At 45.6% G+C, this 23,194-nt stretch overlaps 1 protein-coding gene and 1 long non-coding RNA gene across 2 annotated transcripts; both read right to left on the minus strand.

Moving 5' to 3' along the window:
* Positions 1 to 1,450: 1,450 nt before the first annotated feature.
* Positions 1,451 to 2,002, minus strand: LOC117639931. The gene is made up of 3 exons (XR_004587390.1): positions 1,872 to 2,002; positions 1,623 to 1,784; positions 1,451 to 1,549 (listed from the first exon to the last, which is right to left on the minus strand). It is a non-coding gene; the product is annotated as an uncharacterized LOC117639931 (long non-coding RNA).
* Positions 2,003 to 7,292: 5,290 nt separating this feature from the next.
* LOC117639924 lies at positions 7,293 to 8,718 on the minus strand. The gene is made up of 2 exons (XM_034375998.1): positions 8,565 to 8,718; positions 7,293 to 8,160 (listed from the first exon to the last, which is right to left on the minus strand). The coding sequence occupies exons 1-2, from the start codon at positions 8,592 to 8,594 to the stop codon at positions 7,540 to 7,542; spliced, it is 651 nt and encodes a 216-aa protein (XP_034231889.1). The 5' UTR covers positions 8,595 to 8,718; the 3' UTR covers positions 7,293 to 7,539.
* Positions 8,719 to 23,194: the final 14,476 nt, after the last annotated feature.

Raw genomic sequence — 23,194 nt, forward strand, 5'->3', positions numbered from 1 at the left:
TTTCATTAAGTTTAAATTTAAACATTTTGTGCTTACTGACCTATCCTATGAAAAGGATCTACTGTTGATAGCTCAGCCAAAAAAAAAAAAAAAAAAAAAAAAAAAATTCCAATGCTAATCGCATTGCACGGTGTTCCCGTTTCCATAACTGGTTGAAAATCGAGGAAAACATGACAAGACAACCGCAGCCTTTGAGAGCATGCCAAACAATCCAACCTCAGCAACAATGGAGGGGCAGTTTCAATGGGCGCCTGTTCGTTCTTTCAGCCTCGCGATTTTCGAAAGGGCGCAGACGGGAAGCATATTCAAATTTCACGGCGTTTAGATTTTTTTAATGGGCGACTTTAAATTTTGACGGGTGGTACGATGGGACCATGCCGTTGCCATGGAGATTTTTTTTCATGTTTTGACCATTTGCTCAGAACATATACGATTTCTTGTTACTTTGATGAGCCAGGAGGTTTAGTTTTGAGGATTGGCACATTTTTTATTTGAACCATTTTTTCATATCATTAACGGTTCTCGTTTTCGATAGTTGCAAATTTATGTTTTTCGCGTTTACGGAAAATTTCCACGATGAATTTTCGAAAAAAATTGGAATTTTCGTTTTTTTCATGGTTGAAATAGTTTACAGTTGTTTATTTGAAAATCGGAGAGGGGGGGGGGGAAGAATCCACGGACCTCGGACAATAGGGGTTCTTGGGAACCCCTAAAAAGTATAAGACAAGGTAGGTTTACGCCAGACCGCGTCTTGTCGTAACAGGCTTCGCGATGTCTCGCGGCCTGTTCCTCCAATCCGCGCCTGGCGCACCTACCTTGGCCTTCGGCGCTAGCCTGCCTTCGGCAGGCATTGGCTTGTCCCTCGTCGGTTACTTCTTACTTGTTGCATGCTGGGGGCCTACGCCCCCAGAGCCCCCTTTACTCTTCATAGAGTTGCTTCATCTACAAATTACACGACCTTGACCCTTGTAACTTTTCAACTTGTCAGGTTGGGGGGCTCCGCCCCCTGACTGTGAATTTTTCTTGTATTCTTGAAATTCTACGATAGGATCCTCGTGCTCACTCAATGCAAAATGAGAGATCAGAGACTTCAAAAGTCCTTTCTTCATGCTAGCCTGGATATTGTTGAAATAAGCATTTCAGAGATTTAGAAGAACCTACTCTTATATCAGAAGCAGTAACAAAAGAACTTACTGGATAGAAGGGCGGATGCACATTACTAAGTTCAACAAAGCTAGATTGCGGATTTGAAAACCCTTCTGAGTCAAACATGCAAGTTGACACCAATTCGTAGTTGTACTCAAAATTCTTCAGCCCGTTTACTACCTCAAGGGCAGCATCTGGAGATTCAAACTGGCAAGGAAGAGGGAGCAGTGTTCAATCTCAATATATGACTTAAATGCCAGCAAAATTAAATTATAATTACCTTCACAACGACACTTTTCTTTACAGCATCATAGCCTTCGAAAAGCATGAAGCGTTCCTCATCACTGGATTTCCATTCACATGTTTTGTCCAGGAGAACCTTCAACCCTTTTCTCAGAGTGACCTTATCAAAACAGGATCACATACAGAACGTTATAAGGAAATTTCATAAGACATTGCACTAGTTCAAAATTTACCTCACTGAATGGTGGCACAACATTTTCAAACAAAACTTTGCATGACCTTGGTGCGCTCTTTCGTTGCAACTGCTGCTCACAAACAAGTGAGCTGTTTCTGTATTTGAATCTATTTTCTGTGTTGAAGCTGCAAAACTTGGTTGCAGCAGCAGCATTTTCAAACTAGAAATGAAATGCGAATGTTGGGATGTATTGGTGACTAAATAATAACATTTAAAGTAAGCAATATCCTCAACATTTTTTGTGTACCTCAACAATGACAGATGAATTGTAAGCACAAGGTAGGTTTACGCCAGACCGCGTCTTGTCGTAACAGGCTTCGCGATGTGTCGCTGCCTGTTTCTCCAATCCGCGCCTGGCGTACCTACCTTGGCCTGCGGCGCTAGGCTGCCTTCGGCAGACAATGCTTGTCCATCATCAGTTACTTCAGAACTGTTGCATGCTGCTGGGGGCCCCCAGACCCCCCTTCATTCTAGATAGAGGTGCTTCATCTACAAATTCCACGATCTTGACCCTTGTAACTTTTTAACTTGTCGTGGCTGGGGGGCTCCGCCCCCCCAGACCCCCCTTTCATCCAGACAGGAGAGGTCTACCGACAGAAAACTCGATTTTTCGCCGTTTTTTAGGTGTTTTTCGGCTATAAAAACTGAACCACTTGAGATAGGATGGTGAAATTTCGCGTGTGCCGAGCCAAGAACATACCTAATAACCCTGCGAAATCTCAGCCAGATCGGCCGAGCCGTTCAGGAGGAGTAGTGTACACACACACACAGACAGACAGACAGACAGACAGACAAAACTTTTCAACCGCACTGGAGTAACAGGCTTCGCTATCGCTCAGCCAACAATATTCTCCAACTCTAAAATCTCCTGGTATCTCCCCTAGAGTCATGTGCATCTTCAGCCTTTCTTTGAAATACAACTGCATCAAGGAGAAAGGACAGTAAATCGAAACCGTTTTGAGATCCTATGGTACACATAGTGAAGAAAATGCGAATCTCACCTCAAATTGTTCACAAAAGGGCCCCGGTACACCTGTCACCAGGACCTCTGGGGAAGGTTCAGTTGGCTGAGGGGCAGGCTCGGAAGGATCATGTCGGGATAGCTGAAGCTCCTTGCCTTCAAAATCAAAGTACAACCCTAGCACATCTTCGGCTGCTTCAGCATCACTCATCTGTAAAACATGATGTAAACAAAGGGGAATAAAATGCCCTCAATTATTTAATACAACAATGCAGCAAAATTTGTGCCATACACCACTGTACCTCCACAATAGCCGTATTGTTGCCAATGTACTGTATGTTTCTCACAAAGTAATCAGAGTGAAACTGGTTTACCTTGGCATTGAAATCACGATCAAACACAGCCTGTAAGTACAAGAGGGAGAAAAATTAGGAACACTGAAATGAAAAGGAATGCATAATTAAGAAGCGCTCTTGGTCTCAAACAAACCCTTGCCTCAAAATAAGGGGTGTTTGGATGTTGGGTGTTTTCAAAACTGTCTGCTCGGCATCCAAAATTGAGTTGGTCTACCACGAGAGGAGCGCGTTTAAACAGTCATAACAATGTCGACTGTTGACGACGAAAGTAAAACTCGGGGTCGATTGGCTTCATAATCGATGTTGGTACGCGTTCGGTGTCACTCCTCACCTATTATTTTCAAAACGAAACGTAGATTCGTTCACTTGTGTGCACACACTGAGTTTCCAGAAACGTTTCCTGCTAGCAGGCAGAAGTGCGATAGGATTGTATGCATTGATGACGTATGATGCATTAACGATGTACGTCCACCCTAAATGCGTTTGCACAAAATTTGTACGAGACATCACAGTTTTTGTGCACATGAACTTTTCGAACAAATTGGTACACGTGTGATTTTGCACAAAGATAAAGGCAGTTTTATGTACAAAATTTGTACAAAAAGTTCGTGTGCACAAAAAAAAAACTGTGATGTCTCGTACAAAATTGTACAAAACATTTAGTGTGTCGTACGGCGATGAGACTTGGGAGGGAAACTTGCAATGACTGCGGAATAGGAAGAGAAGGCGCTCGAAACATAGGCTCCGGTCAAAAAATTCTTGAGACAATCGTTCAAAGTCGACCGATGACAACTTAAACCTTGGTCTGCCACAATCCTTTTGTTTTCCCCTGCCATTTGTGCTTCGGGTCGCTGCCTACCTCCGCTTGCCATGAAGTCCGTCGCGCCTACTCGGTCACAAGTTGTTGTGCGGTCCTATATAAGGCATGTGGTGTCGCGATGTTTCGACCCGAAAGCCACGTCGCCCGCGATAAGAAACCCACACATTGATGTAGGACGGGTCAAAAAGAGCCCTTCAGAGAAGCCGGAGAAAGCAGGATCAATAGGCAAGGCAATTATTGAAGGTTTTAGCTGTGGCAGAAAAGAAGCGCATTGAGCTGCCTAAGCTGTTGCATTATACAGCGGTAAGTATTCCCAGCAAAATTCAGAGGCTTCAGCAGTTGAAACGACGAGTCGTAGTTTAGGTTGAAACACTTTTTCTGTATGTATGTGTGTGTCACTTCTGAACGGCTTGGCTGATTCGACTGAGATTTTTCAGGGCCATTACGCATATCCTTGGCTCGCAACACAGTAAAACTCTGCCTCAAATCTCAATCCATTTAACAAAAATAAAAAAACACTGTATAAAAACGGCAGGAAATATGGAATTTTTCAGTGACATATTTGAAATACTCAGATTTATATCATTTCCTGTCCTTTTAAGAGTGCTGATAACGAAAATGGAATCCATTTTGACTTTCAAACCAGGTTGAATTCTGGTGTGGCTTATTTAGATGAAAATTTTTACAACGACTTTTATTCCTTCCTATCCCTCGTTTGCGAAGAAGTGGAGCCAATTGACATGTTGTTTAACCAGCGTACCTTCTCCCTCTGTTTCCAAATCCCGGAGTGGGAGTTTGAGACCGGAAGCCCCCAGCATATGACCCAAAGTCAAAGGCTATTTTTGCCTAGTGCTATCATGTCGATTTGATTACAGGAGCCTGCCGAAGGCACACTAGCACCGTAGGCCAAGGTGAGGGTAAAGCGCCGGCGTGGATTGTCGCCACTAGGGCAGCATTGTAAACCCTGTTACGGCACACAGTAAAAACTCTACGAAAAATCACTTCATAATACGAAGAAAATGAAGGCATTGCAAAATCTACGAAGAAATGCTTCGTATCATGAAGCAAAATGCTTCGTATCATGAAGCAAAATGCTTCGCAATACGAAGCAAAATACTTGGTAATATGAAGCAATTCTACAACGCCTTCATTTCCTTCGCAGTTATGAAGCAAATGCTTCTTTGGATTTTTAGAGTGCAAGACTCGTTCGTAAATCGATGGTTAATCCCGTAGGTCTTCTAACTTATTCGCCGTTACACATTGCGAAAATCCTGCTGTTTTAGGTCTTCTGGGAATGGGTGATGACGAAGCGGCATCTAGAATCAGGCCCCGACCTTGGCAGTGGCAGATGGGTTGCCTGAACGCTAGGCGCTCGCCTGGTGACCATGCCTTCTCCAAAACATACGGATAAGGTAAAAATTCAATTGTGGGTCACGTTTATGAAAAATGCACATTTAACGTATAAATATTTAACATGGGTCGCCAAAGTAGCTTCGGCCGTTACGAAAATAACAGGCTGTTTTGGCTCACAATTAATTTTTGGGAACCAATTGTTGGTCACCAATTTTTAAAGCTTTCGGCAAGGGCGTTCCCCTTCACTCCATAATTCGATTTTCTGAAAATGTTCCTAAAACATCTCTGTTTTCCCTTTTCCTTGCCCTCGGATAGGCCCAATTTTAGGCACGAAGTAGCCTTATAGTATACCCAGGATTCAGCCGGCCCGAGATTCAATTTGTGTGGCCCTTTATGCATTTCGGAAATTTTCCATACGATTTTAATGAGATTTTGCAGACTTGTAGAACTTGAACGCTGATTCTTATGCTGAAATCTGGTTAAAAAGTTAACGGCCAATTTTGAGAAATTTGCTGTCAAAATCGCCGTTTCCATGGCAAAACTCGACTCGTCAAAGGGAGTGGGGGGAGCCGAGCCGGGGAGGACCAATAGCCGAGCTTCATTTTGGGTCTGTACAGCTTACTCCAAAAGCTGAAATGGCACGTTCGAAATGAAAAATTTCTTTGACTGCAGGTAGACAAGATGCAACAATAGAATTGGTGTCGGTTCGAACGCAGTTTTTCGGGTAGAACTATCCAATAATACTTCTTGATCGGAGTGTTTTTGGACATGCGCAGTAGGTTTGCAACCTGTTAACAGTTTAACCAACTGTAGCATTTGAAATCTGTATTAATTTTGCTCTCTTTTTTGTTTTTCTTTGTTTCCTGCTAATGAAAATTCATATAAGACAAATTTTCAATTTTAATGTGATAACTTTCTAAAAAAATTTTCACAAAAAATTAGCAATACAAAAGTTCTTTTTTTCTGACATAAAGTTTTTCAAATATCACTTTTTTTTCTGTCAACAAAACAATTTTGTTGTTGTTGTGATTCAGTTAGCACTAGGACCACTTCGCTCCACCTCGCGACTTGCAGTGCTCATGTTCCTCGAACAAGACTCACCCGCGTTTCGAAACCTTCCCTCCCGAGTTTATGAAGTTTGTCAAACCAACCGTCGTGGTGTTAATACGTTGTGAGTGAGAACTATTACACAGAATTGAAGAAAACATGACTAGAGAACCATAGCCTTTTGAAACAACCCAAACAATTCAACGTCAGCAACAATGGAGGGGCATTTTTAATGCGCGACTGCTGGTGCTTTCAGCTTCGCGATTTTCGCAAGGGCGCAGACGCCGAGAAGATGTTGCCAACCCGTGAAAAAAATTTTACTGCCTTCTTTCTGCTAAGAACATTTTAATAATGATGGACTTTAAAGATGTTCCATTGTCAGAACACTGCGGAATACATTAGCATTGGAATATTTTGAATTTACCAGCATTTTGATTTCTATTTATTGTCAAGTTTAAATTTCGACGGGTGGCACATCGACCACATTGGTACCACTGCCATTGGTAGTCCCCTGAGCCACAACTTCACAACACCACTTCTTTTCTTTCTCCACACTCTTACACAATAATCAAATTGACTTCGTGACTCCTAGGATTTCTTGAAATCGTATTTTTTTTTTTAATTTCAGGGCCTTTCTCCCGCTCCCGCAGGGAGCGTTGTGGTCGTTGCTCGGACATCCGCGACATTTCGGGTGATACAGGAAGGCTGTGGGAAGACCCATACCGAAATTAAAATCGATTCGCTCATATTCATGAATTTCTAGCGGCCCGTCAAATCTAGGTCTCTAGTCAAACCAAATGGCCGATATTTGATTCGTGACCTACAATTGATATTTTACCTTCTCAGCTAGAGCAAACGCGGCCACTTTTAGATTCTACATGAAATTTTATCTCTGATAGTTATAATTACTTTTCAATTTGACGAAAAAGTGCGCTTTGGAAGTGGAGGCCAGCGCTCGCAGCATCTGTCAGCCTGTTTCGAGCTTACCTCGTTTCCGAAAGGTGCTTTCCGTTCGTTTTCCTCCCATCAAAATATTCGCTATAAAATCGACACAATGAAAAGACACACTCTGTTACACATCCCACGTCAAAAGGGCACGTCATGCAAGGCTAGAAAATAAAGAGTCGTGGGCTGCTTCACAGTTCTTTATTGATAAATATTCTTTTTGGCATAGAGATAGGGTTTCACGTCAGGCGAAGATTGCTGTACATTTGCACTTCGAAGCGTAACAATTCATTCTAAAATTGTAAGTGACTCACAGTGCTTGATTTCAGAGTATTGTTTTAAAGTACCCCAAACAAAGTCACTTCATCTCTCGTAAAAAGTAGCCCATTTAATTAGGAAAAATAAATACTAATGCTCGTTTTTAAACTAGTGCCTAACTATACCCGTGACCACCTTGACTGGCACGTTTATTGATTAAGGCCCGGAGGAACTGTCCACGTTCGCGTTTCATACAACAATGATCCAGCAACATTTCTGCAATGCAGGACTGGACGTGCTTGGTAAAGTCCACAACGGAGAAATTATTCCGTCTATCCGTGCGACTGCAAACTTCCTGGAAGCCACATTGCAGGGGGCACGACAGAACGCCCTTCTCTCCGAGTGAGAACACCTTTGCTTTAACGTCGCTTCTCGCAAAGCTGGCCCATTCGAAGAGATTTCCGATAGCACTCAGAGCCGCGTCTGCTAATTCCTCCTCCTCTTTCGAAACTTGTGATCCGCTCTGAGAGCCAAATGGTCCCGGGGGCGATGGCAGGCCTTGCGCTGCGACCGATGTGCCTGGGCTGTTGTAAGATTCGTTGCCGTTGTCATTTCGACTCCTTTTCCGTGAGGGAGTGCCTGAGGTTCCAGCGATCGGCGTACTAGCTTCTTGGTGGACAGGTCCCGTACCGCGCGCCACGGGAGGTGTTTGAGACGCAGACTGAGCATAAGCCAGTAACTGACCGAGGAGCTGTAGCTGTGAGAGCTGTAGCTGCGCCATCACTTCGGGATCGGTCTGAAACAAAAATCGAACCACTCGGTTAGGTTGTGACAGGTTGAGGCTCAGGTCTGAACGAGGGGTAGTCTAGATGCTGTCGGAACCTGTGACCTGACTATTATGCTTATCACTCGCTTATCACGCTCTTTTACGCCTCAAACTCATCAAGAATTGGCTAACAGCCAAAAGCAACCAAAAACTACTTAAAATTTTGAGGATTAATTTTCGGGTATCACGCCGCTATTTCGCGTTATTATGCGAGTGCACCCGTCGTCGGTTTGTGATGTGATAGCCTCAAGAGTCACAGTAAAAACTGTACGGAGCGATATCGCTTCGTATATAACGGAAAACGTAGGCATTGTAAAATCTACGAAGAAATCCTTCGTAGTACGACGCATTTCTTCAAAAGTTGTTAAACCTACCTGTGAGTTTCCGTTGTTGTTGGATACCATATCGAAGCCTGATAAGCGCTTGACTTGGAGTGACGCGAACACCGGTACGCACTGCGTGGGGACTCAGGAGCAAGTGGCGGCGAGAGGACACTGGCGCCTCGTTTTATGTTCGCCAAACGGAGCCGGTTCTCCCCACGCGCTAGAGGCAGTATTCCCCCTGTTCTACCGTATATTCCCCTTCAGCTGTTTCTGAGAAAGAATGCGTCATCGCGAGGGCAGCCAATGAACTGGGTGAATTTAAATCGTTCTGTGTAATCTTTGAAAGGAGCGGAAGCACGCCCCGTCCACCCACTGGCCTCTATCTGACTTTATCAGGCCTGACCATCGAGCATACACTGGTGAAACAAAGGCATAAAAATTATGCCCTTAAAGGGCGTAAACGATTTAACTTTGGGAAGGGCATTAAAATTTTGCTTGAAATTCCTATACCATTTACGCCCTTCCCAAGGGCATAAAACGATTTATGCCCTTGGGAAGGGCGTAAAAGAGTATTTATGCCCTAAAGGGCGTAGTTTTTATGCCTTTGTTTTACCAGTGTATAAATGCAATGAGTTGAGGATGCATTGGTGTCATTCCACGCCAAGTCGTCAAGGTTTTGAGGGACGTGTCGGCCGAACCCAGCGGTATTTTCAGGGATTGTAGGCACTACGGGCCCATTGAAGGCCCGGTACTTTTTTCCCCGGAAAGTCGACAGGGGTCTGAGATATCTCAAACTTCATTTTTGGTAAAAGAAATTACCTATCAACCTAAAAAAAAATATATTTCGGAAAGTATTTGTCCTTTCTCAAAACCGCTTATACCGTTGGAAAGAGGAAGAAAAACTGAAAACGATAGGATTTTTTCCAAAAATTCTTGGACACTTTTACTTTTTGCACTTTTATAGTGAAATGTTAAAAATTATGCAACTTTTTTGTACCCTGATCAAAAATGGCGTTCTATGGCTCAAAATGTACCTTGATATGTCCTCTAAACGAAAAGATCAACGCCCCAATGTATTTTGTTTAGTTCGAACTAAACAAGAACTCGAGAACGAGCGGTTCTTGTGGACCACTGCAAGGCTACTTTCCCGCTGGAACGGCTCCCACGCCACGCTCGCCTTCTCTGTGTTAGCGGACGTGATCGCCAGGGTTCGGCGACCGTCAGGTAGGATTCCCACCTCACTTTCCAGCCCACTAAGGAAGCGCTGGACCTCAGCGCCTGAAGGGCAAGCAAGGGAGAGACTGGGAAGCACGAAGGGTCACCTACACACACATTTTTGGGGGTTGGCCGCGACTGTGCTCCGCGGTGCGCGTCGCCGCCGGTGGCGGACTGCGGAACTAACGAACTTGGTGGTGTGTGTTGTTTCTGACCATCGCTTGTTTGGATTAGGTGTCAGGCAGAAAGGTTCGGATACTTGCTGAATCACGCCCTGCGTTTGTTCCTGGCAGTTTGGAGGTGAACTATATAAGTTCTACACTGGAGAATATCTTTGCGTGGCTTAAGTCTGATTCATTTGCTGGTTCAGATTCACGACGGGCTCTCTGCCGTAGTTTGATTTTTGTTTCCCTTTCCAACCCAACCACTTTTTAGTCATCTTTTACTGGCTTTGTCACTCTTGTCAAAATGTTTCAAGTATGCACTTGTTCAGTGTTCTCGGAGGGGTCAGTGCGGAGAAAATATGGGCAGGGGAATAACTGAACACCAAATATTTTACTTTGACTGCAGGTGTGTTTTTCATAGTTGATATTTGTTTGGCATAGAGGACACGATCCTTGTACCCCTGTGACCAGAAACCCAACCTGAATCCCAACCCCAAACCGAGTTGAGCCCCGGCGTGAGCTTGATACGGCCCCGATCTCAGCCCGGACTCGAGCCTCAGGTCGGGGCTCAATCCGGGCTCATGTCGGACCTCCAGATATTAGGGCTTTGGGTCAAGGCTCAAGTCTTGGCACAAATAGGTAATACAAACAGGCATATTTGCAATATTTTGACAGCAGTGACAAAACTAGTTAAAGATGACTAAAAGCTGGTTGGGTTGGGAAGAGAAACGAAAATCTACATTCAAGAAACGTTCATGGAAGCATACGATACTCGTTTGGTGCTGTCCGCACACGCCGAGCCGTGCCGACCCGTAGGGCTGTACCTGGGGAGTATCGGTGTTCCACGCAGGCTGCGAGCCACCCATTTACTCACTCTCCCCCCCGGCAGGCAGCCCCTAAAGTTGTTAGGATACGCACTTGGTTTCTGGACGTGGTCTATACGCACCAACTGGTGTGGTCAAATGGGTGCCAACCACGTTTGGTGCGTTGCAAATATTGCAAATATGCCTATTCTATAGAACTTACATAGTTCACCTCCAAACTGCCAGGAACAAACGCAGGGCGTGATTCAGCAAGTATCCGAACCTTTCTGCCTGACACCTAATCCAAACAAGCGATGGTCAGAAACAACACACACCACCAAGTTCGTTAGTTCCGCAGTCCGCCACCGGCGGCGACGCGCACCGCGGAGCACAGTCGCGGCCAACCCCCAAAAATGTGTGTGTAGGTGACCCTTCGTGCTTCCCAGTCTCTCCCTTGCTTGCCCTTCAGGCGCTGAGGTCCAGCGCTTCCTTAGTGGGCTGGAAAGTGAGGTGGGAATCCTACCTGACGGTCGCCGAACCCTGGCGATCACGTCCGCTAACACAGAGAAGGCGAGCGTGGCGTGGGAGCCGTTCCAGCGGGAAAGTAGCCTTGCAGTGGTCCACAAGAACCGCTCGTTCTCGAGTTCTTGTTTAGTTCGAACTAAACAAAATACATTGGGGCGTTGATCTTTTCGTTTAGAGGACATATCAAGGTACATTTTGAGCCATAGAACGTCATTTTTGATCAGGGTACAAAAAAGTTGCATAATTTTTAACATTTCACTATAAAAGTGCAAAAAGTAAAAGTGTCCAAGAATTTTTGGAAAAAATCCTATCGTTTTCAGTTTTTCTTCCTCTTTCCAACGGTATAAGCGGTTTTGAGAAAGGACAAATACTTTCCGAAATATATTTTTTTTAGGTTGATAGGTAATTTCTTTTACCAAAAATGAAGTTTGAGATATCTCAGACCCCTGTCGACTTTCCGGGGAAAAAAGTACCGGGCCTTCAATGGGCCCATAGTGCCTACAACCCCTGAAAATACCGCTGGGTTCGGCCGACACGTCCCTCAAAACCTTGACGACTTGGCGTGGAATGACCCATTGGTGCAATGGTAGGCCGCTGCTCGTGAAGTGCGAAAGCGCACGCACACTTTTGCAAACATTTTTGCAATGCCCACACGGCAAAAGTACCGCCTGGGATTCCCAGGCGCATCATGGGGAAAAGGGCCTATTTTCCAGGCACCGCCTGGGAATCCCAGGCGGTAGTTTTGCCGTGCATGGGCATTTTGGGCACTCGTTTCGATTGATGTAGACAACACTCCGAATGCAGAGTTAAAATTTCGATTATTTTCTTGCATCGGAGCTAGATGTACTTCGTTCGTTTCTTATTCGCTCGATGTTTTCTCAGCCATACGCTTGAAGGATCTTCTACAGTATTTGAAAAGGGTAGTCTAAGGTGCCGTCCGTGAGTTTACGAATTTTCGAAAATAAACAATGCATGTGAAACATTTGAGTTTGCACAAAGTGTACAAGAAAATTTACGTTCAGAGCTACTGGCGAGTCTCATGGGCATATCCTTAAGTGATGGGACGACTGAATGGCTACACTGCAAGAAATAACCACAACAAAAGCACATATATTTCTGACAAATTTTTTATCAGGAATCAGGAACAATTGTTGTAGAAAGTACAATGGAACCGGCATGACGAGTGCTGTGCAGTCCAGGCCTCGTTGAGGTTTGTTTCGTTGTACTTTACACAACTCCTGTTGTACTTTAATTGTACAGTTTTACTTTGATTGAACTATCCACACTTTTTCTCGAAGTGTACTCCGGCCGAATATCAAAGTGACCCAAAATCACGGGAAGTGCTGCGCCTAATATTTAAAGCGGCACCAAACCTCTTTAAAGCGTAATGTGATCACTCTTGATATTGCCGTTTTGTTAACTGCCTATACTTTTTTGTTGTTTGGTTTTGTTATTCTTATTTAACTTTTTTCCTCTCTGCCAGCACCAGAAAAACGTTTCATTGCTGTCCCTTGAAAACCCTTCTAAAAGTGAAATAAACCTCTTTTTAAACAAAAATATGCCCAAATGCTGCAAAACCAAGAGTGTGAAAGAGGATGGCAGTGGGTGCCAATCGGAGGACTCCTGTTCAGGATCCAACCAACGGTGGCAAAAGGAGACTAAGTATGGTGCGCACCCAGCGACTCAAGAACATTTAGTCGTCGCGCGGTAAAAACGGTTCCTGGTTTTCGCAGGAATCAACGAAATGCCTGGAAATCGCCTATATCTTTACCATAGGCGCTCTGGGAAAGCCATGGTTTATACTATTAACACTGTAACCGTTTTTATCGTGCGGCTTGCGTGACTTTACAGACTTGCCTTCGAGGGGCTAGAAGAGCCCTAGTGGCGGTCAACTTGGAGGTCCTCATGAACTCGCCGATGTGCCCGGTGCTCGCAGGCCTGTCCCCCGCCCCCCCTTAATGCCTTGAAAGGAAAAGGGGGGGGGAGGGGATGGCTGAAACAGCTGTTAAGTTTTAGCGTGTGCCACTGCCATAAAAGATCTCTCTCACGTTCCGAGGAGGTGCACTACAAGATCAAATGTGTGCTTAGTACACAGCTATGGGAGCGTACTTGCAAGCACACATCTATAGCTGTATGCTTGGACAAGCACACATCTATAGGTGTGTGCTTGGCAAGCACACAGCTACAGGTGTATGCTTGGCAAGTACACATCTATAGGTGTATGCTTGGCCAAGCACACTCTAATCCCACCCATTTAAAGGCATACTCCTACACCTGTGTGCTTGGCCAAGCATACATCTATAGATGTGTGCTTGTCCAAGCATACATCTATAGATGTGTGCTTGTCCAAGCATACACCTATAGATGTGTACTTGCCAAGCATACACCTATAGATGTGTACTTGCAAGTACGCTCCCACAGCTGTGTACTAAGCACACATTTGATCTTGTAGTGTGGGCAACTCCACCGCCGCCACCCGTTGCTTCCAAGACTCGCCTAAATGACGTCAGAATCTCGCCAGGCTGATCGGCGCGGACCAGCTGGGGCCCCACCACACTCCGCTCCACGAAACCGTGGTCAGGGATCACCCAGAGCTAGCGCACGTGTGAGCGGAGAGGGGAGCGGGTCCTTGCCAGAGAATCGGCCGCGTGCCTCGCTCAACAAAACCGGTGCGCAGTTCCCCCTCCTCGACACTTCGTCTGGTGCGCGCGGGCGAGGCACACGGCACACTGGCATCTCGCAGTCGGGAAGAAAAGAAGACGCTTCAGTAGAAGTTCTCAACATCGACAAAATTAAGCAGGTACGACTCATGCATGCACTCCCATCACGTTGAAATGAATGGGACAAAATGTCACGTTACTTTGAGCATTTTGTGCTGGACTGAAGCCCAACTGCAACGTACCAAGTTACCGTGGAGACGCTGTTGGAGTCGGCAACGTACTGGACTCAGCACACCGTCACCAAGTGAACGCCTCCGCCCAAGTGACTCATCCACGTGAACGTCTGAGGAAATCTTTGAAAAGACCCAAAGCCAAGACCTAACCAAAAATGAAGTCTGAAGACGGAGTATTCAAAGTACTGACACTTAATACCTCTAGAATTTCATCCCGCGCAAAACTGGGAAAGCTCGCTGACCTGCTACGGCGGAACGACGTTGACCTTGCCCTGCTCCAAGAGGTGGCCGTTCCTCGCCTGGCCATTCCTGGGTATGACGAGTTGGTGAACGCGAGCTCCTCACGCAGTGGCACTGCCGTCCTGGTGAAGAAGGGCGGTCCCTTGCATATAAACGAGGTCCACTGCAATTGGTGGACGCACGGTGAGCGAGCGATCATCACGCTCGTCCGCAATCTCGCGGTGGTCAACGTGTACGCGCCGTCAGGGCCGAAAGCGCGCCCTAGACGGGAAAAGTTCTTCGCCTTAATTTCCTTGGAAATGCAGCGACTGCTCTCCGGTCGTGCTCCGGACTGTGTCGTGCTTGCAGGGGATTTCAATTGTGTGTTCAGTAAGGCAGACACGACGAGTACAGTTCGCTCGTCCAGGGGACTCAAGAGCCTTGTGAAGAACCTGGACTTGAGAGACGCGTGGCGGCAACGCCACCCGATGTCGCCCGGCTTCACGTTTTCAAGGGGAAGCTCGGCTGCCCGGCTGGATCGGTTCTACGTTAGCCGCAGGTTGGTGAATTCGGTCCCAGCCGTGACCGTACTTCATCCGGCTTTCATCGACCACCACCCTGTGCTGCTTTCCATGACTCTTGGGGCAGTTGGACTTAGGCCTCCTCGGATACCAGCTGTTTTTGCCCAGTCACCATCTCAGTACGCTATTTCACCAGCCCAGCGTTTCTCTGAAGTTAGTGTATCAATTGACTGTAAATCGGCTGTCGCTGCAAAGATATCTCGAAACGACTACAGCAGGGTTCACGTCAGTGTAACGTCATCACAGCCAGCATGGCAAGGACGCAAACCTACTTTGGCGCAGTTGTCCCACAACGCATCGCATTTTTCTGAGCAAGAGTTAGAACTAGCAGACGCTGCCTTGAGTGCACTCAGGACTCTGTTTGAGTGGGCTGAGTACGAGAGAGCCGACGTGAAGGTGAGGGTGATTTCCCGGGGCGAGAAAGGCATTTTGTCCTGCCCCTTGCGGTGCGGCTACGAGGAGTGGTCCAGTCGGAGCGGCAGGGCGAGGTGGTCAGTTGTGGACTTCGTCAAACACGTCCAGTTGTGCACTGCACAGTTATTGATGGAGTATTGCTGCACCAATAATGATCCTTGCCGAACGTTAAAAGACTTGATCGCGAACCGAGTGCTTGTTAAGTGTGGCTCAGGCATCAATAGTTACTAGACAATTCAGCCAAACTTTGTGCCTAGTGTCAGAATTGTTAAGAGGATGTTTGTAAATATTGTTAAACAACAGTTATGCATGTAGAGTGAGCTCTGGTACAAAGGGTGCACTACGTTAACTTCAGTTTTTCAACAAGAATTACATTATTTTAACATTGTTACGTGTTTTTAAATTCCTTAAATTTGTAAGGCTCTATTTAATTATTTATGAATCAAAAAATAAATATTTATATTAATTTTTATGAAGTTAAAAACTTACTATCTGAACTCCAAAATCCTAACTCAACATCGAAAGAATTTGAATCGTTGGTGTTCTTAACGATTCGTCAGTAATGTTAGTTCACAAAAAGGAAACACAGGCCAAACGAATAAAGTCTCGCTGCTTATTGACTCAATGTTTTCTCTTCCCTGATAGAAATGAAGCTCTTATGACTGCTGAAAAAAATTACAGGGAACACGGTAAAAACGGTTCCTGGTTTTCCCAGGAACTCCCTGGAAACCGCCTATGTCTCTACCACAGGCTTCCTGGGAAAACCAGGTTACGTTTTTACCGTGAAAGTAGCGATATTCATCGGCAACTTTGGCCCGTCCCGTACATTAAGAAGCGTACAAATTTCGCCTATGTTTGACCCTGACGGGAATTAAACCTGAGTCTGGGGTTAAAATAAATGTAGTTTTCGTCATCAGTACCCTGAAAAGCATCAGAAACAATGCGAACACTCGAATAAAAAGAATGTTCAAAATATACCCCACTGGGATTTGAACCCGGGTCCAAACTTCTCCGATTTGCTTGAAATTGGCACCATTGGTTTTGTCTTGTCACCCTGATTCCAAAAATACCCCTACATGCCCTCCTAGCTGTATCCGTCGCCGAAATCCTCCTCGACCCCATGTAGGCCATGATGCACCTGCAGCAGCGCCCCCGGGGCTCGGATTTGCTGCCACCGGGCGGTTCTAAGGATCACCCAAGGAGGCTGCATACCAAATTTGGTCAAGATCGGACCACGGGAAGTCCTCGGACGGACGGACGGAGGCACAGCAGGGATCATACTATCCGTCATTTTTTTACAAAAAATAAACGGAACGGGCCAAAAACCTTCCAAACATTGTTGACGATTATCTCAAACTCTTCTGACAAACATCGGAGCCGACTGGATCCTCCCTATACCGTAAGCCGGGGTAATATGGGACAATTTCGGAGTATGAGACGGAGTTTGGTTCGCGTAAGATTCACTCTGAGCCCGCTTTTCAGCCACAAAGAGAGCCACTTCTGTAAAAAGCTAATTACTCTAGACGGTACTATTTTTCGCCGTGAAGTTTGACAGGGATGAGTCATCAAATGCCTCGAGCATTATAATTCTAACGATAAAAATCATGCGTCTCATATTACCCCGGCTTACGGCATTTTCACAATGGTAGTACAAAAATATAGGCGATAAGGGTGATAAAAGGCGATACCATACCCAATTTGTCATCAAGCTACAGGTTAAAAAAAATCCGTCAGTGACAGTTTCTTTTTTGGCACAAAATGTAACAAAGTTTCGGAAGTATTCCAATAGTTACTTTGAAAATCCGGTAAGCTGTCTTAATAAAAATTCAGTGAAAACCGCGAAGTTTGAGACATCCCACATTTTGAAATAGACACGTCCAAACTGTGTACAGGAATGTGATTTTGAAATCATTACATTGGAAACTCGCAAACGTAAGTTTCTTAAAGATGTCACATGCAATTACGCTTTCAAAGATAACTTTTTTTCTAACGTCCACAAAGATCCTTGTGTGCTTACACATTACAAGTGCAATGCGGAGCATGAGGTTAACAGGGCCAAGGCCAAGAACGCAGTTGTGCAGAACAACGTACTTATTCTAAGTTCACACTTAAAAAAATGTGTTCTCGCCAAGTATGCATTTGTGAGTGCGTTCTTGGCCAAGTATGCATTCAGTTAGTAGACAGCCAATTGTAAAGTGTAACTTTATTAAGAATGAAAGTCGTCAGTAGCTTACGGTCGTGAACCTTCAGCTTAACCCAGGATGGTTTTCCTCAAAACGTTCCGAGGCTTCAGCGGTCGAATGGTGAGTCATGCTTCTGAGAACTTAACGAGGTCGGTCCGTAGTACTTTTACTTACACCGCCGCCGTTGCCCTTGGCAAAACCCCGCAATCTTCTCGGTTTTCTGGGGATCATGTGTGGTCTAGCCCGTAATGGTAATGGTAATGGGTGACGACGAGTCATCCATCCCGACCCCCCCCCCCCCCCCCCCCCCGACACCCCCTCCCCGCCGTCGCCGCCACCGCTGCAGTCAACAGGGGACGCACGGCCTGCCTCCTGCCGAGGTCGCGGTCACAGCGGCGGTGCGGCGCCAACCACCCACGCGCCCGGCGTGTAGGCAGCACCAACAACGGTGGGCTCCAAGGGGTTGCCTACCTATCGGGCGCTCCCATCGGGAGCACGACAAACCCCGTCCGCATGGCGCGGCCGGCTGCCAGCAGGGGCCGCGGTTTGGCGCTCAGCAGACAGACCGGCCGGCCAGCCGGGGCCCGAGGGCAACGCGCTGTCCCACACCCCGAGAGCGGATACAGCGCAACGCCCCTCCAGCCCCCACGACCCTTGTGACCGAAGAACACCAGCCTCGCACCTAACCAGTCGTTGCATGTTGTGTTGCACGGATGAGACGGGGCACATGCCCTCTCTCTCGTAGTCGCAGGCCTGCAACAGCATGCAGAGCGACACAGAGAAGCATCGCGGGGAAGGGCTACAGGCCTCACACCGACGGACGCCGTGGCGGCCGAACACGAGTATGGGGTGGGCGTAATGCCTCGGGTTAGAGTCCTGTTCCAGCCGAGAGGTCGCATCAAGAAAAGGGTAGGGGTGAAGCAAAGTAACAATTGCCAAGACGCGTCAAGAAAGAAGAGAAGAAGACACCGAAAGTGCAACTGTTCCCGAGAACAAGGGACGAAGCAGGCGGGTTCCGGACTCGGTCAAGCTCAAAAGAGGCTCAGGGTTGCCAGATTAGGCTAGAAACCGCCACTTAGGCTATTTTTTGGTCTCAGTCGGCGGGTCGAAATTCCGATTTCCGGGAAATCGCAAATTAGGCTATAAATGAAAAAAAATTGGGCGGTTTTGATTTCAAGGGGTCAAAATGGCCTTTTTTGGTTGCTTCGACTTGTTTCGAGTCCCAGTCGCGAGTATCGATACCTCGCCGCAGAGACAGGTAGCTGCACCGTATTATTTCTCATACCATACACCTAACGGTATCTGGCGGCCATCCAGTAAAGCTGTGCATGCGCTCGAAGTTTTGAATTTGTGTGTGAAATAGCAAGTCAATGTTGACTCACTTACAATAATGGGTAAGCACGGGAAGTATAAGAAAAAGTATAATAAGGAGTGGGAACAAGAACCAGAATTCAAAAGTAAGTAACCTAACCTCTTACTCCGGCACATAAATAGGCTTTTTCGGCGTTTTCTTTTATACATTGGCACTTGTTTAGATTGGCTTGAGAAAACCTCGCAGACTCTACAAAATTTGGGACAAGCCGAGGCATATTGCAAGGTGTGCAAGTGCTGCTTGCGGCCGCAAAAAGCTGATCTGAAAGAACATGCCAAGACAGCTAAACACCGGCAGAACATGAGCGCTGTTCCCACTGTACGCAGCAATAAGCAAAGCACTCTAATGACACATGGTTTGTATCGTTTCTTTACGTTTCATGAATTAAAGGCAAATCGTAAAGACATCACAATAAATTAAATTTATTTTTCTTACATTTCCAGGGTTTAAAGTTAAGTCAGCAGAGTCCAAAATTAATGACTTGAAACTTTCTGCTCATGTAGCATGTCATTCAAGTATCAGAACTATTGACCATTTGGGAGAGCTACTGAAATCTTTGGGCGGCGGCAGTAAGCTTGCTGATTTGAGGCTTCATCGCACTAAGTGTTAGGGATGCAAAAATACCGGTAAGATTCAAAGTTACGTAAATTACGGTAAAATACGGTATTTTACCGTATTATACGGTAAAATTGGGTAAAATTGATTTTTCTTGACTTAAAGAAGTAACTGTGGTTCTTCTTGTGAAATAGGGGGAAAAGAGGTTCATTTGGGTGAGGGTGTATCATTAATTATCGGCCGCATCGTTCCAAACATGGTTGCAAACCATCATGACTCAAGGACAATGTCGCATATTTGAAATAGACAAGGACGAAAGACCCTGTGGGTCAAAAATATGAACTATTCTCCCACTAGACCCTTCCAAATTAATTTTGAATCTGACTGCTTTTCACTTATTCCTACTGGGCTGGATTAAGAAATGCGTAGAGCAGCAAAGTTAACTGCCCAAATATACTTAAGAATTAACAAAACGGGCGCCGTTTTTCTCGTAATCCAAGTAAGTTGTCTCAATTCCATGAAGAAACTTTTTTCCTTAAAGGCTGCAAGGTGTCCAACAACCATACCAATGTTCATTACACTTTTCAGCTCAAATTTCTAACAAATATCTACCCCTAGATTTACCTCTTTTCAATTTTAAGTTAGTTAAAATTATATGAACCTTGGCAACAAAGAAAGGTTTTTGATTTGCCTTTCGGAGATTTGGGTCGCGTAAATGGATTTTGATTTCCACAAGTTTTGCAAAAGAAGAGAACATTAACTTCACATTAATTTTAAGTGGCTAGACGTCTTACACGTACACGGGGTGGCACGAGGGGCAGATACAAACCAAGAGTTTAAAAGAAGCGCTATTTTCAGTCCGTACGTCCTGTCTAATCGTATGGAAGCTAAAGAAGTTCAAATAAGTCAATATTTCAAAATTACCGAAAAATACCAATTTTACCGGGGTCTCCGTAAAATACGGTATTTTACCGTATTATACCGTTCTTTACCGGTAATATTACCGGCCTTTACATCCCTACTAAGTGTAGCAAAATCATATGTAAGGTGATGGCTCCAGCTATGCTAAAAGAGTTGGTGGAGGACATAGGAGACGGCTGGTACTCCCTTATAATAGACGAGTGCACTGACAACACTGCACTGAAAGTGATGGGAGTGATGGTGAGGTACTACAGCTTCAAAAGGAAAAAAATGGTAGTGGATAAATTGGGTATTATTGAAACCCCACGAGCGACTCACGATGTACTGTACGAAGCGCTCATAGCGTTTCTTCTGAAAGTAGGGTTGAAGCCCAACCGCATCTTTGCATTAGGCACTGACGGAGGCCTAAATCTCTGTGGCTCAAACCACTCCGTTTTTGCTCTGCTGAGAAAAAATGACAATCCTAACTTACACCTGATAAAATGCATCTGCCATGGCCTAGACACTAGCGCTAGCAAAGCAAGCGGCGCTATTCCCGGCAGTGTGGAGTACTTGCTTCGTGAATCAAGAAACTGGTTCTCCCATAGTGCCTTGAGAAAGTTTGAATATGAAGAGCTGTACAAGGTAATATATTTTATAATATTTTCATGGTGGTGTTGCGTGAGTTGTCGGTGAGCAGTAGCATAGATTATTAACGCGCGTATTTCTTTGCTTACAGTCAATTACTGAAGGGAATTCCCCGCCTCAGCTTATCAAAATGGGCGCCACCCGCTGGTTATCATGGTATGGAGCTGTCAAGGCACACGCTGCACAATATGACCAACTCAAGACCCTTTTCAGAAATGTGGCCTTGAAGGACCCCAAAATGGACTGCCCCATGTCTCACAAGCTTGCTTCCTTGCATGATGACGGTACTCACGCCTTGTACCTCGCTTTTTTGAATCCAGTCTTAAAGGAATTGGCATCTATCAATGTCACATTCCAAAGCGCCGTGGCAGATATTTCTGTCGCTTATAGTGAGCTGAAAAGACTTGTTTTTACTATTGCCAAATGGTTCATCAAGGACGAAGCCCTCAAGCAGACTCAGTCCGGGATGTTGCGCCTCACAGAATTGCAAGCACTGCAAACTGCACTTTTGAGGGAAGAAAATCTGAAGCCTGTCGAGTTGGTAGAATTTAAAGGCAAATTCTGGGAAACTGCAGCCAAGTACAAGATCCAAGATGAACGTTTGGCCACTGTGCAGCGCAACTGCCGTGACTTTCTCTTCAGACTCTTGCAAGACATGGTGAAGAGACTCCCATCCTGCATTGCAGCTGTTGAGAAAATGGGTGCATTCACGCCTTCTGTTGCCCTCGGTGACAAGGGACGTCCGAAATTCAGAGACCTCCCTTTGGATCTTGTCCGTAAGTAATGTTTGATAAACTAAACAAGTGCACCATTGTTGAAATTGCTGTGTCTTATACCTTAATCTTTTAACACCAGGTGATGATCGAATTGATAAAGAAGCCATGGAAATGCAGTGGGACAAATTGGGATCATTCAAGCTGGAGCAGCTCTGTCCAGGTGAAAAGGATGCGAAGAATATTGACATAATCGAGTTCTGGACGGCCGTGTCCGAGCTCAAGACCGGCGCAGGACAACCTGCCTTCCCCGATCTTTCAAGGTTCGTGCTTACCGCACTGACTCTCCCACTAAGCAATGCCCTGGTGGAGAGGCTTTTCAGCCTGCTGGGGATTGTTAAGACCAAGGTGCGCAATCGCATTGGTCTCGAGATGCTTGAAGCGATTCTCAGAGTCCGCATTCACTTGCAGGTAAGTACTAGGTCTAATGTCATTACTCTGCGCGCGAGAGACACGCGACGGACGCGGAGTATCGGCAGCGCAGCAAGTCTGTAAATTCTCCACCTTTGTTCCAGTCATTGGGCGTATGCTGTCACACATTTGAACCGACCGATGACATGGTGAATAACTTTAACTCAAAGGTCATGTACGCGCCCAAAAAGAAAGTCAGTCACAGTGATCGCGAGCAGGCAGAATCCGAGGAAGAAGATGACCCCGAGGAAATTATCCCAGAAGCTCCAGGACAGGTCCATACATGAAACTTCATTTCTACCCGAGGGAAGTCACCCGAAGTCACTGTAAAAATAATCCATTAATTTCGTGTTCTTATTTTATTTTGAACAGATTCCCATCGGCCTAACCCTTGAAGACGGTGACTTGGACGCCGATGATTTGGCTGCCATCCCAGAATGGGATGAAATGCTTAATCTTGTAGCCGAAGTGGACGCTATGATGGATGGCAATTTACTACTTTAAGTTTTAAAACTTACAAATTTTTACTTTGTTTTTTGTATCGGGCATTAGTCTCCCTTATAATTTTGTAAAGACTGACTTTATTTTTATTTTCGGGAATTAGTCACCCGTTTCATATTTTTATTGATTGGCGAGCCTTAGTCTCCCGTTCACGCACTGTTCCAATGAAAAATAAAGACTGATTACAGCATTGAAATCTGCTTCGCGTTTATTTTTCCCGCGCGCTTGGAGTGGCTGATCGTCTGTGGAATTTCTCATACCACCTGTTTCCTCGACTGTAGCGTCATCGGACGGCGGATTATAGAAGTTTTATTGCGCACGAGCATTTGAATTTGCACCTTGCACCGGTGTGACTTCAAGGAAAGTATAAGTGGACAAGACTAGACCATGGGTAAATACGGAAGAGGCCTGGAAAGGTATAGCCAAGAGTGGGCAGAGCTGCCTGAATTCAAAGGTAAATAACATAACCACAATTTACCCGTGCACCCTTTGTAGGCTATCATTGTTTTCTGTGATTTCAATGG

This window comes from Thrips palmi, unplaced genomic scaffold (assembly GCF_012932325.1).
Source record: "Thrips palmi isolate BJ-2018 unplaced genomic scaffold, TpBJ-2018v1 HiC_scaffold_12, whole genome shotgun sequence".
NCBI lineage: Eukaryota > Metazoa > Arthropoda > Insecta > Thysanoptera > Thripidae > Thrips > Thrips palmi.